At 46.2% G+C, this 15,136-nt stretch overlaps 1 protein-coding gene across 1 annotated transcript in view; it reads left to right on the forward strand.

Moving 5' to 3' along the window:
• The window catches only part of thada (THADA armadillo repeat containing), a 559,310-nt gene that overhangs the window by 128,034 nt on the left and 416,140 nt on the right, over positions 1 to 15,136 (forward strand). The window contains exons 22-23 of the mRNA XM_070889374.1: positions 7,025 to 7,157; positions 7,841 to 7,963. Coding sequence (XP_070745475.1) covers positions 7,025 to 7,157; positions 7,841 to 7,963 — 256 coding nt within the window. The remainder of the gene's footprint in view (positions 1 to 7,024; positions 7,158 to 7,840; positions 7,964 to 15,136) is intronic.

Genomic DNA, 15,136 nt, shown 5'->3' on the forward strand with positions numbered 1-15,136 from the left:
TCTGGTCCTGATGAAATGCATCCCAGGGTATTAAAAGAGATGGCGGAAGTTATAGCAGATGCATTCGTTATAATCTACCAAAATTCTCTGGACTGTGGTGAGGTACCAGCGGATTGGAAAGCAGCTAATGTAACGCCTCTGTTTAAAAAAAAAAAAAGGGGGGGGGCAGACAAAAGGCAGGTAACTATAGGCCGGTTAGTTTAACATCTGTAGTGGGGAAAATGCTTGAAGCTATCATTAAGGAAGAAATAGCAGGACATCTAGATAGGAATAGTGCAATCAAGCAGACGCAACATGGATTCATGAAGGGGAAATCATGTTTAACTAATTTACTGGAATTCTTTGAGGATATAACGAGCATGGTGGATAGAGGTGTACCAATGGATGTGGTGTATTTAGATTTCCAAAAGGCATTCGATAAGGTGCCACACAAAAGGTTACTGCAGAAGATAAAGGTACGCGGAGTCAGAGGAAATGTATTAGCATGGAGTGAGAATTGGCTGGCGAACAGAAAGCAGAGAGTCGGGATAAATGGGTCCTTTTCGGGTTGGAAATTGGTGGTTAGTGGTGTGCCACAGGGATCGGTGCTGGGACCACAACTGTTTACAATATACATAGATGACCTGGAAGAGGGGACAGAGTGTAGTGTAACAAAATTTGCAGATGACACAAAGATTATTGGGAAAGCGGGTTGTGTAGAGGACACAGAGAGGCTGCAAAGAGATTTAGATAGGTTAAGCGAATGGGCTAAGGTTTGGCAGATGGAATACAATGTTGGAAAATGTGAGGTCATCCACCTTGGGTGAAAAAAAACAGTAAAAAGGAATATTATTTGAATGGGGAGAAATTACAACATGCTGCGGTGCAGAGGGACCTGGGGGTCCTTGTGCATGAATCCCAAAAAGTTAGTTTGCAGGTGCAGCAGGTAATCAGGAAGGCGAATGGAATGTTGGCCTTCATTGCGAGAGGGATGGAGTACAAAAGCAGGGAGGTCCTGCTGCAACTGTACAGGGTATTGGTGAGGCCGCACCTGGAGTACTGCGTGCAGTTTTGGTCACCTTACTTAAGGAAGGATATACTAGCTTTGGAGGACGTACAGAGACGATTCACTAGGCTGATTCCGGAGATGACGGGGTTACCTTATGATGATAGATTGAGTAGAAGGGGTCTTTACTTGTTGGAGTTCAGAAGGATGAGGGGTGATCTTATAGAAACATTTAAAATAATGAAAGGGATAGACAAGATAGAGGCAGAGAGGTTGTTTCCACTGGTCGGGGAGACTAGAACTAGGGGGCACAGCCTCAAAATACGGGGGAGCCAATTTAAAACCGAGTTGAGAAGGAATTTCTTCTCCCAGAGGGTTGTGAATCTGTGGAATTCTCTGCCCAAGGAAGCAGTTGAGGCTAGCTCATTGAATGTATTCAAATCACAGATCGATAGATTTTTAACCAATAAAGGAATTAAGGGTTATGAGGAGCGGGCGGGTAAGTGGAGCTGATTCCATGGCCAGATCAGCCATGATCTTGTTGAATGGCGGAACAGGCTCGAGGGGCTAGATGGCCTACTCCTGTTCCTAATTCTTATGTTCTTATAGGATGTTTGCACTCCTGGGGGCATAGTTTTAGATTAAGGGGTGGCCCATTTAGAACTGAGATGAGGAGAAATTTCTTAGAACATAAAAATATAAGAAATAGGAGCAGGAGTAGGTCATACAGCCCCTCGAGCCTGCTCCAACATTCAATACGATCATGGCTGATCCGATCATGCACTCAGGTCCACTTCATTGCCCGCTCCCCATAACCCCTCATTCCCTTATCATTTAAGAAATTGTCTATTTCTGTCTTAAATTTATTTAATGTCCCAGCCCCTACAGCTCTCTGAGGCAGTGAATTCCACAAATCCACAACCCTCTGAGAGAAGAAATTCCTCCTCATCTCAGAATAAGGGCCGCACATTTAAAATTAAGATTTTGCCCTCTAGTTCTATTCTCCCCTATTTGAGGAAACATCCTCTCTGCACCCACCTTGTCAAGCCCCCTCATAATCTTATACATTTCGATAAGATCACCTCTCATTCTTCTGAATTCCAACGAGTAGAGGCCCAACCTACTCAACCTTTCCTCTTAAAACAACCCCATCATCTCCGGAATCAACCTAGTGAACCTTCTCTGAACTGCCTCCAAAGCAAGTATATCCTTTTGTAAATATGGAAACCAAAACTGCACGCAGTATTCCAGGTGTGGCCTCACCAATACCCTGTACAACTGTAGCAAGACACTCCCTGCTTTTATACTCCATCCCCTTTGCGATAAAGGCCAAGATTCCATTGACCTTCCTGATCATTTGCTGTACCTGCATACTAACCTTTTGTGTTTCTTGCACAATTACCCCAGGTCCCTCTGTACTGTAGCATTATGCAATCTCTCTCCATTTAAATAATAACCTGCTCTTTGATTTTTTTCTGCCAAAGTGCATGACCTCACACTTTCCAACATTATACTCCATCTGCCAAATTTTTGCCCACTCACGTAGCCTGTCTATGTACTTTTGCAGATTTTTTGTGTCCTCCTCACACATTGCTTTTCCTCCCATCTTTGTATCGTCAGCAAACTTGGCTACGTTACACTCAGTCCCTTCTTCCAAGTCGTTAATATAGATTGTAAATAGTTGGGGTCCCAGCACTGATCCCTGTGGCACACCACTAGTTACCGATAGCCAACCAGAGAATGAACCATTTATCCCGACTCTCTGTTTTCTGTTAGTTAGCCAATCCTCTATCCATGCTAATATTACCCCGAACCCTGTGAACTTTTATCTTGTGCAGTAACCTTTTATGTGGCACCTTATCACATGACTTCTGGAAGTCCAAATACAGCACATCCACTCGTTCCCCTTTATCCACTCTGCTCGTTACATCCTCAAAGAATTCTAGCAAATTTGTCAAACATGACTTCCCTTTCATAAATCCATGCTGACTCTGCGTGACCGAATTTTGCTTTTCCAAATGTCCTGCTACTGCTTCTTTAATAATGGACTCCCAACATTTTCCCAACCACAGATGTTTGGCTAACTGGTCTATAGTTTCCACTTTTTGTCTGCCTCCTTTTTTAAATAGGGGCGTTACATTTGCAGTTTTCCAATCTGCTGGGACCTCCCCAGAATCCAGGGAATTTTGGTAAATTACAACCGATACATCCACAATCCCTGCCGTTACTTCTCTTAAGACTCTCGGCTGCAAGCCATCAGGTCCAGGGGATTTATCTGCCTTTAGTCCCATTATCTTACTGAGTGTCCCTCTCTGAGGGTTGTAAATCTATGGAATTCTCTGTCCCCGAGAGCTGTGGAGGCTGGGTCATTGAATATATTTAAGGTGGAGATAGACAGATTTTTGAGCGATAAGGGAATAAAGGGTTATGGGGAGCAGGCTGGGAAGTGGAGCTGAGCCTACGATCAGATTAGCCATGATCTTATTGAATGGCGGAGCAGGCTCGAGGGGCCAAATGATCTTCTCCTGCTCCTATTTCTTCTGATCTTCTGTTTTTATCTCCCTTGACATCCAGAGGACTCTAGAGTTGTTAGCCTCATCTTTGCTTTTTAAGGGCACATACTTGCTCTGTACGCTCAGGATCTCCTCCTTGAATGCCTCCCACTGCTCTGACACTGATTTACCATCAAGTAGCTGTTTCCAGTCCACTTTGGCCAAATCCCACCTCAGCAAAATTGGCTTTACCCCAATTGAGAAATGTTATTCCTGGTCCCCCTTTGTCCTTTTCCATAACTACCCTAATTCTTACTGAATTATGATCACTAGCACCAAAATGCTCTCCCACTCATACCCTTTCCACCTGCCCCTCTTCATTCCCCAAAACCAAGTCCAGAAATGCTCCCTCCCTTATTGGGCTTGTTCATCATCATAGGCAGTCCCTCAAAATCGACTTGCTTCCACTCCCAAAATGAGTTCTCTGGTGGCTGTACAGTCCAATGCAGGAATTACAGTCTCTGACAGGTGGGGCAGACAGTGGTTGAAGGAAAGGGTGGGTGGAGAGTCTGGTTTTGCTGCACGCTCCTTCCGCTGTCTGCGCTTGGTTTCTGGATGCTCAGTGCTTTGATGCCTTGGGCAACATGGACCATTTTCCATACCTCGGGAGCTTACTATCAACAAGGGCAGACATCGATGGCTAGGTCCAACACCGCCTCCAATGTGCCAGCACACCTTCGGTCACCTGAGGAAGAGAGTGTTTGAAGATCAGGACCTCAAATCTGGCACAAAGCTTATGGTCTACAGGGCAGTAGTGATACCCACCCTCCTATATGGCTCAGAGACGTGGACTATGTATAGCAAACACCTCAAAGCGCTGGAGAAGTACCACCAGTCCTGCCTCCGCAAGATCCTGCAAAACCACTGGGAGGATAGTCACAGCAACGTCAGTGTTCTCGCTCAGGCCAACATCCCCAGTATCGAAGCACTGACCACACTCGACCATGGGTTTGTTACATACTGGCTAAAGAAGTTCTGAATGCATTTTAGGAATTCGGCACCCTCTGTACCATTCACACTACCTTTTTCCCAGTTAATATTAGGGAGTTGAAATCCCCCACTATTACAGCTCTATAGTTTTTGAACTTCACAGCAATTTGCCCACATATTTGTTCTTCTATCCCCTTCTGACTGCTTGGGGGTCTATAGTGCACTCCCAGTAGTGTGATCGCCCTTTTTTTGTTCTTTAATTCAACCCATATGGCCTCGTTTGATGTTCCCCTCTAATATCATATCACTTCTCACAGCTGTAAATTGTTTCTTTAATCAATTCTGCGACCCATTCCCTCCTTTTTTTACCCCCTCTCTATCCCGTCTGAAGACCCTGTAACCAGGGTCAAGCAAGGCTGCGTCATCGCACCAACGCTTTTCTCGATCTTTCTTGCTGCAATGATCCACCTCGCCCTCAGTAAGCTCCCCGCTGCAGTGGAGCTAAATTGCAGGACAAACGAGAAACTGTTCAACCTCCACCGCCTCCAGGCCAGTTCCAAGGTCGTCCCATCTTCCATGATCAAATTACAGTACGTAGATGATGCCTGCATCTGCCCACACTCGGAGGCCGAACTCGAAGCCATTGTCAACACCTTCACCGAAGCGTACAAGAACATGGGCCTCACACTAAACATCCGTAAGACAAAGGTCCACTGCCAACCTGGCCCCGCCACACAGCACTGCCCCCCGATTATCAAAATCCACGACGAGGCTTTGGACAATGTGGACCATTTTCCATAGCTCAGGAGCCTACTATCAACAAAGGCAGACGTCAATGACAAAGTCCAACACCACCTTCAGTGTGCCAGTGCAGCCTTTGGTTGCCTGAGGAAGAGAGTATTTGAAGACCAGGACCTTAAACCCAGCACCGAACTCATTGTCCAGTAGCATCAGAGACATGGACTATATACAGCAGGCACCTCAAAGCACTGGAGAAGTACCACCAATGCTGCCTCCGCAAGATCCTGCAAATTCATTGGCAGGATAAGCGCACCAACGTCCGTGTTCTTGCTCAGGCCAGCATCGAAGCACTGACCACATTGATCAGCTCTGTTGGGCGGGCCACGTCGTTTGCATGCCCGATACGAGACTCCCAAAACAAACGTTCTATTCGGAGCTCCGACACGGCAAGCGCGCCCCAGGTGGGCACAGGAAACACTTCAAGGACACCATCAAAGCCTCCTTGAAAAAATGCAACATTCCCACCGACACCTGGGAATCTCTGACCCAAGACCGCTCAAAGTGGAGGAAAAGCATCTGGGAAGGCGCCGAATATCTCGAGTCTCTTCGCCGGGAGCAAGCTGAAGCCAAGCGGAAACAGCGGAAGGAGCGCACGGCAACCCAAGCACCCCACCCACCCATTCCTTCAACCACCGTCTCCCCCACCTGTGACAGAGACTGTAGGTCCCGCATTGGACTCATCAGTCACCTGGAAGCAAGTCATCCTCAACTCCGAGGGACTGCCTCAGAGAATGTGAAAGAATAATCATTTTTTATATAAACTTTACTTATATATCTGCATCAAATAAATGGGTACCAACAAGTTTAGACATGACTTCTAAAAGTAAAATGTTGACAAATCCCCAAGGGGATAGCGAATAATAGAAAACGTACGTCACTGAACCTGCACTTCGTTGTTCAAATAACCCATTTAACTGCAGGCAAATAATTGCTGTAATTTGGCTGACCTAGTTATTTTTCATCAAAGTACATGATGATAAGAGCGCTCTTGCATTTCCAGATGAAATGGACGACTTGTTGTCCCTGTCCTTCTTGGTGGAAGAGATCACAGGGAGGGAGGGGGATTCTGTTAAAATAACCTTGGTGGTCTGCTGCCCTGCATCCTGAAAGAAATGCCAAAGAGCTTTCCAGATCTGAACGTCCTTCAGAAAGTAGTTTCAATTATTTTTTGTTAAAGGACAGTTACTACTTTTAGCAGTTAAGTTTAAAACTTATAAAAATTTCTATTTTTCTTAACATGGTGCTCTAAGTCATTTCTGCCTCTGGCAGTTCAAAGTTGACACTACTAAAAACAGAAAACATTGGAAATACACTTCAGAGGAAAATGGGTTTAATGTTGAGAGTGATATGTTAAAACTTCTTCCCAACATACCTCCTATTTATGTGTGGACAGCAGTTTCCATAGACTTCGGCCTAGAGGTTTCATCTTTCTGCACCCATTTTTTGGGGTGCCTAAGCCTCCAACTTGGTGGGCAGGAAATGACACTTATTTTGAGCAGGAAGTGCACCACCTGCAATATTGGATTGGGCTTCTCCGTAGGTAACAAAGCACACGCCGGAACGATTGAAAACACTGAATAACTTATTCATATTCGGGTCCTAACAGAGTCTAGGCTGTGCCATCCTGGTCTGCCGACTGAAGATGATAGCATGGATGTAAGGATGACTTTGGAGGAGGGAAGGGGATGCGGAGGGGGAGACTAAAAGCAACCAAAACTGAATGTGCTAAAACTGTTGCCTTTTTTCCTATTTCTAGTTGTAATAATAGGGATCTGCAGAAATTACCTCAGAGGTGGCTAGAAGAGGTGCTACAGGAAATTAAATCCAGTGTTCCTGCTTCCAAACTGTGTGCCACTCGACGCAGTGCTGGAATCCCATTTTACATTCAGGTATGGGAGTGGTGGGGTTCGTTGGTCGTTAATGCTCTTCTTCACAGTTTATCATCTGTTGCCTTCTATGAATCAATGGAGGATTTCTGTTGTTGAGGTGGGCGGAGAGACCACTCCTTATCATTGGAGGTGTGAGGATCTGAAATCTTTTTACTGTAAAGTAATACAATAGGGACAAAATAACTAACCTCTAAGTTTTGTTAAGTTCACTTGGAGCAGTATAAATTTATGTAACATGTTATGAAAATGTAGATGGTAATAGAGCAACAGTCCTAGTAATTATATTTTCTTTCCAATTCTGCTTTGGCTTGGGTTCAAACCAATAATTATATGTTTGCAGTTCTCGGCAGAACAAGGTGGAAGCTGCCTGTCTGATGTGGGAGGAATTAATTGTTCACTCTTTAAGGATGCTGTGCTGTGATAAGGCATCAATTTCAAGCTGTTTCATAAAGTTGCATTTTGCTTTGGAAAATGTAGAGGAGTCTGCAGTTTATTTTTCTACCTTTATACTAAGAATGACAAATACATGTATGTGCAGATTGAGGAGGGAGAACTAAATGGTAAAGGGAAACCAAAGCTAGTTAAATCATATATAACTTAAGGAAAAACCTTCCAATTCAAGGGTATAAGGATAAGTGGGGTCTTATAGATTGATTATACATTTTATTTTTCCCCCTGTGCAGGCATTGGTGTCTTCTGAACCCAAGGGCTCCAACTTGGGTCTTCTGAAACTGACGATGAAGGAATTGATCTCACTTGCCATACCATTAGCCAAGTGCCAGGATGATCACACCACCATTCCACAGGTAACAAAGAGTCCAGAGTTGTAAACTCTGCCATTTTGGATTATATTTTAACAGTGGAACTCATTAACAATGTACTCTGAATTGTCCATGTTATCGAGTTATTTTATAGGGTACAGTAGCATAGTGGTTATGTTACTGGACTAGTGATCCAGAGACGTGGGTTCAAATCCCACCACAGCAGCTGAGGAATCTAAATTCAGTTAATTAAATAGATCTGGAATAAAAAGCTAGTATCACTAATGGTGACCATGAAACTATCAGATTGTCATGAGAACCCATCTGATTCACTAATGTCCTTTTAGGGAAGGAAATCTGCCATCCCGACCTGATCTGGGCTATATGTGACTCCAGACCCACAGCAATGTAGTTGACTCTTAACTGCCCTCTGAAATGGCGGCTCACCATCACCTTCTCAAGGGCAATTAGGGATGGGCAATAAATGCTGGTCTTGTTAGTGACACCCATATCCCAGGAACGAATTAAAAAAAATATATAAGTAGATATTCAGTGATGAAATACAAAAACTACTGAATTACAAATATTTAGTTGCAAAATAATTTCTCACCCCAATACAATTGTTGCTATTTCTGGCACAGGCAAGGATCGATATAATTGCATTGTGCTGTGGAGCAGATTTTGACATGTCAACTTGCATTTCTTGCATCCCTCGATGGCTTTCCTTGTCAAAAATTAACCCGTGTGAAATTTGCTAACACTATCCACCTCCACTGTCTTCCGAGGCAGTGTGTTCCACAATCAGTATCCCAGATCCTTTTCCTGTGTGTAGCAATCTACTACCATTTATTCCCACTACTTGTTCCCTTTTCCCAGTCTCATCACCTTGAATTTATCTAATTAAATGACGTCTGCCACTTGTCACTCTAATTTTCCAATTTATTCAGATCCCTCTGGATTTGATTTGCTGCCCCCTGTTATTTCCAGTCCTCCCCTCCCTCCCTCTTTCTCACTTTTTGTATCCACTTTGTTTATATCCTCAGTTCCACACGAATCCCTGAAGCTGGCTGCTCATCATTTTACTTTCTGATCCAGCTACGCTTTGCTTTGTATGACTGAACCAATTCCTGATCCACTCCAGAAGCTCTTCCTCTTCCCCATTATAATTTCACGGGTCAGTTTCCAGTGTGGCACTGTGTTCGATACAATTCTGCAGTTTTAAAAAAAACTCACCATGTTTCACGTGCATCACATTTTGTGCCAAATGACTCCAAGAGAAATTGCTTTTTCACGATCCGAGTTACTACCGTGGCTCCTCTGGGTGCTGAATACTGGGTAGACACGGAGGTGAAGATTTCTATGACTGGCAAAAACAGACAAGAACCTGAGGTGATGCAATTTTGTAAAAAGAATAACAGCAGTAATTATACTCTGAATGGAAGTAGGTTCGGTGCTATAGACGAATAGTTGGACTTGTGGGTACAGGTTCACAGGACATTAAAGGATTGCACCTCAGGTTTATACGACTGTGAAAAACGCTAAGAGAATTTGAAGTTTATTCCCAAGAGGTATAGAATATAAAAGCCAAGAGATATAATGAGCCTATATAAAACCTTAAGGGTTCGAAATTCAGTTGCAACCGCCAGCTGATACCACCTGGGAGAGACGCCAATGGGTTGTAAGCGGCTGGGTAGCAGCATTCGGCGGGGGTGCCGTCTGATGGGAAATTCGTTTCTGCTTTTTCAAGGGCGTAAAGATTTGCCATCCCACCGATTACCACCATGGAAATCCTGTCACCAGTACGCGTGCAATGCCTCCTTGGCACCGGTCTTGGCAAATTCACTTTTGCCACCTCATTTACTGGCTGGTAGGGAACACGCCACAAAAAGTTGGCGTTCACAAGTCGAGGTAAAGATTCTGGGGCGGTATTTAAAGGGAGTTGTAGCCGGGCCACAAAGGTCATGCTCAGTGCTGCGTTCTCCCCTCGCAGAGTGTAGGTGTTTGTGGGCTGCGACTACTCAGCTTCACAACTAGCATTTCACAAACATTGGTGGCTTTCAGATCAGATCCATTAGTGACTAGCATATCGTAGCTACCTTCTGCAACTTAATGGGGGCAATGATGGCCCACCACGTCGTCCTGCGGTAAAGACTCTAAAGGCGTCGGCTACAGAGACGGCTTCAGGCCAGTGTGGGTCCACGCCAGAGGAGAGGCCCCAGACCTCGGGGCAGGAGGCCGTACAGACGCAGGGTTTACCGTGCACATTACACTTACCTCGATATGTCCGAGGAGCAGTGCATAGGAAGGCTGCGGTTCCGCAAGGGGGTGGTTACCGAGCTCTGCCACCACCTGCAGACAGACCTCGAAGCTGCCATCAGCACCAGGACCTCGCTGTCAGTGCCAGTGAAAGTGACAGTTGCCCTCAACTTGTATGTTACCGGCTCCTTCCAGTCCCCTACAGGCGATATATGCAACATCTTGCAGTTTGCCGTACATTGCTGCATTCGCCAGGTGTCCGACGCTCTCCACAGCCAAGAAATGGACTACATAAAGTTCAGTATGTCCAGGGAGAGCCAGGATCAGCGTTTCCATGGCTTTGCCAAGATAGCGGGCTTCCCCAGGGTTCAGGGGGCCAATGATTGTACGCATGTGGCATTGCGGGCCCCGTCTCACAATGGAGAGGTGTTTCGCAATTGAAAGGGCTACCGCTCCCTCAATGTTCAGCTGGTCTGTGATCACAGGCAGATCATCCTCGCTGTGAATGCCTGGGATCCTGGCAGCTGCCACAATTCTTCATCCTGCGGGAGAGCAGTGTGCCGCGACTGTTCCGGCCATCGCATGAAGGGCGTGGCTGGCTCATCGGCGACAAAGGATATGGTCTCGCCACCTGGCTGATGACACCCCTCCAAAATCTCACCATACCTGCGAATAGCGCTACAACACCAGCCATATCGCTACCAGGACCATAATAACTATTGGGGTTCTGAAGCAGCGTTTCCACTGCCTTGACCGCTTTGGAGGGGCTTTTCAGTACTCACCTGATCGTGTCCATCTCACCGTTGTGTGCTGCATGCTGCACAACATGGCCATCATGAGGGGTTAGCCATTACCAGTCAGGATGACAGCTGCACCTCAGGAGGACGACGATGAGGAGGAAGATGAGGAGTTTCAGCCAAGGAGGAGGCAGCCTGACACTGCTGCGGCTGCAAGGGCTGCTCAACAGAGACTCATCGCGCATCGATTCCAGTGAATGATACAAGATATGCCGAATGGCTAGCCTGTTCACCTGCCGATCTGCTGAAGACATCGCGTCCCACCCATCTAAGCTTCCGTATGTATAAATGGCAAGACAAGAATGTGACAAATTAAAATTATTTTTATTGACAACAAAAAACATAATGTGCTGTAAAGAAGCACAAAAGGACGCCATCATCCACAGCAAACAATAATTGAAACCAGACCCCTTGAAACATTCTCACCCACATTCAGGTGCAGCTATTTACATATTTGAACAAGGACAGCATCTCTGGCCACAATCACACAATTCTTTAATGGCTCATCCAAGTGCAACTATTTACATGAGTTCATATTTGAGCAAGGTCACCATCTCTGGCAACGAGCACACACATCTTTACCGGGTCTTTCTGAGTGCTTTCCCACCCCTTCTCTTCTCCCCCCCTCCCACGCCTACTGCTCCTCCTCAATAGGGTCTCAGTGCCTGCAACAAGGCTGGTAGAAGGTCGCTCTGTTGGTGCCGCTGCCACAGCTGATGGCCTAACAGGACGTTCCACACCAGCTCGGGCCCTGGAAGGCCTGGCTGCGGACTGCATCATTTCGGCATGGGCGGCAGCGCTCTGTGGTGGATGGGTTGCAGAGAGCGGCAGAGGCAAAGGCAGAATGATGTCATCTTGAGAGGACATCACGTTCCAACAGGCCTAACACGCTGCTACTTCCCCGGGGCAGAGCCTCAGCATCTGGAGCAATCTGGCAACGTTAGGTCGCCATTGAACTTATGTGGCCCCAGACACGATGGCGGTGGTCAGTGCCTATGTGGCATCAAGTTGGTTCTGCATCAGCGCAGACTGCGTCTCCAGCACACCACAGAGCTGATTGATGCCACTACGCACTGACGACATGACAGTATGCAGGCCTACCATAGCGTCAGCCTGGTGCTCAATGGCTTCTGCCATGTCAGCCATAACCCTGCCACAATGTCTGGGACCCCATGGTCACTTGAAGCATCCAACATCCGTTGGTATCCACCAAGGATTGACTCCAAGGGCTGCTGAGAAGCAAGTGCAACATTTGAGGCGGACTCCTCCATCCTCACAGCTTGTGCAGCGAGACTCTCGGGCACCCTTGAAAATGCACCCAGCAGATCGCTGTGCATCCCCAATGACTGTTCGGGCTCATCAGAGTGCTGCTGAGCATTACTCAGGTGTGCACTCATTCTCCGGGGAGCAGGCCCCCTGCTTTCCCCCCCCCCCCCCACCCCGTGGCATTGCTGCAGGCCATTGGGTCTGGAGCATCACCCATCTCTAACTCCCCGACAACGCCGTCTGTCAAAAAGCTGCTGGCACCGCTCTCTGAGGCCGCTGGAGCCTCCGTCCTGTCCAGAGAGATGTCCTCCGCTGCCGCCTCTTCTCCACCGTCACCCACAGTGGAAGGCTGATGTGCAGGCACCTGGCCGTCTGAGTCATTATCTGAAAGCACAAAACCAGAGAAGAGTGGTTACTTGCAGGGGAGGGGGCCAAGACTGGGAAAGGCGTTTGGAAATGCCAGTCTCATGGCAAGTGGTGAAGCATTCAAACAGTGGCACCGCCTTTCGACCCTAAGACCTCAGTTTCGAGTATTGTGTGCACTATAGAAAGGGTATTGAAGTTGTAGAGAGGGTACACCACAGTTTCACTAGGATGTTGCCTGGTATGAGGAAATACAAATATGAAGAAAGATTTGGAAAATGGGTTCCTTTTTAGAACAATGCAGATTACAGGAAGATGTCATAGTAGTGTTTAAAATTATGAAAGGATGGGACAGGATAAATAGTAACAGACTGTTTCCAGTAGTTAATTGGTCAGGAACAAAAAGCCATTATTGTAAGATTAAATGCAAGAGATTTATAACAGAAGACAGGAGAAATGTCTTCACATGAATTCACTTCTAGGGTCAGTGGTTGAGGCCGAAATTATGTTGGCTGTCAAAATTATGTTGGATAGGTGGATGAAGGCAAAGGGATATGGCAGCAGAGTGGATAAATATGATCAGATCCGTTTGCTTGCTTGGGTAAATGCTGACATGAGGTGGTTGGGCTGAATAGCTTGTTTCTGTGTTGTAACCTTATGGGTCCGAACTTGGGCCTTACCACCGCCGAGTTTTTTCGGCGATCTCTCCTCTGTGCTAGTTTCCACTAGGCCTCCCGCCGGTGGGGGGGGAGGACCACTGGGAACTGATGGCCGCTAGCGCACAAGGCGCGTAAGTGTCCTCCCGCCCGCCGAGCTGGCAGATTCCACCGGGCAGAAGTCGGCGTCAGCAGGGAGAAGGACCGCTACGGGAGGCAGGTCTAACCCCAACGGCAAGTATGAAAACCTGCAAAAAATGGTTAGTGAACTTTTTTTTCAGCGATTTATGTCGATGGGATCCCCTGAAGGTCTTCCAGTGGGTTTTTTTGTGTAAATTTTTATTTTTATGTGCTTGCTGCTCCCTGGGCCCAACTCAATCCTCGGCGGCACTTTGGCGAGGATCACATTTGGGAGCTCCCGCCTGCTGCCGCCCAGATTCACGGCGTAAGTCACTTTTTTGCCGCTGGGCAGTTTTTCAAGGACTTTTTTACGAAGGGGATCTCATAGAAACGTTTAAAATTCTGACGGGATTGTACAGGTTAGATGCAGGAAGAATGTTCCCAATGTTGGGGAAGTCCAGAACCAGGGGTCACAGTCTAAGGATAAGGGGTAAGCCATTTAGGACCGAGATGAGGAGAAACTTCTTCACCCAGAGAGTGGTGAACCTGTGGAATTCTCTACCACATAAAGTTGTTGAGGCCAATTCACTAAATATATTCAAAAAGGAGTTAAATGTAGTCCTTACTACTAGGGGGATCAAGGGGTATGGCGAGAAAGCAGGAATGGGGTACTGAGGTTGCATGTTCAGCCATGAACTCATTGAATGGCGGTGCAGCTCGAAGGGCCGAATGGCCTACTCCTGCACCTATTTTCTATGTTTCTATGAAACTCCTGCCCAAAGTACCGTTAGCTTCCACCAAGTTCGGTCCCTATGTATTTAACTTATTTTGTAACTGGGCATGCTGTGCTCCAAAACACATTGCGTTTGTGCTATTGTATTTGTTTGTGTAGCTGATAATGAAACTGGAGCCTATATGGTTGTGGAGCTCATTTATGGGCCAAAGTTGCTGTATAAATTCTTGGTTAACCCTTGCCACTGGACCAAGACCTAGCTCTGTCAAGCCCGTGTGGTGGCTGGGGTGCAACGGCCACCACACGTGAAAAAAATCCACGCACAGGCATCTTCCACCCTTCAGGATGTAGTTCGGCAGCCAAAATAGTAGGTCCTTCATTGAAACACCAGTGAACTCATCCGTTTTCGGCGCAGAAGCAAGTCATCCTCGTTTCGAGGGACTGCCCATGATGATGATGATAAATCCCATGGTATTGGTATGTAATTGTGCTGTACCTATATCGAATAACTGAGATATAGTATGACATGATAAATTTGCAGATTTGATATTTCATTCGGTGTGTGTGCCATTTTACTGGTGCATTAAGGCTCGTTACTCTCCTTATCAGAGATAAAAGAGGACACTACCTTTTTTTGTAATTCATTTAATTTATCTACATTTTGCATCTAAAATGTTTTTAATCTTTGTCAACCTTTCATCCTCAACTAAAATCACCACATTTACTGGGAAAATGCTCAGTTGTGTATGTCCAGAAGGAGAAGAGACTCCTGACAGATGATAAAGATACTAATTCAAATGCATCACGCTCTGAGATCCTGACCTTTTACTGAATACTTCACCACAGAGCTGTTGGTGCTCGACATTTCCCATCCTCCCCACTCCACAGGATGCATGAATGATTAAAACCTCGCAACAGATTATTCGGGGTATTTCCCGGTAATACTTATCCCAATTGTGAGGCGATCTGGTCACGTTGTATAAAGCAAATGTTACTTTTGAAAAGCAGAACATCAGGTTTTATTTCT

The sequence above is a fragment of the Pristiophorus japonicus genome, chromosome 9 (genome assembly GCF_044704955.1).
Source record: "Pristiophorus japonicus isolate sPriJap1 chromosome 9, sPriJap1.hap1, whole genome shotgun sequence".
NCBI lineage: Eukaryota > Metazoa > Chordata > Chondrichthyes > Pristiophoridae > Pristiophorus > Pristiophorus japonicus.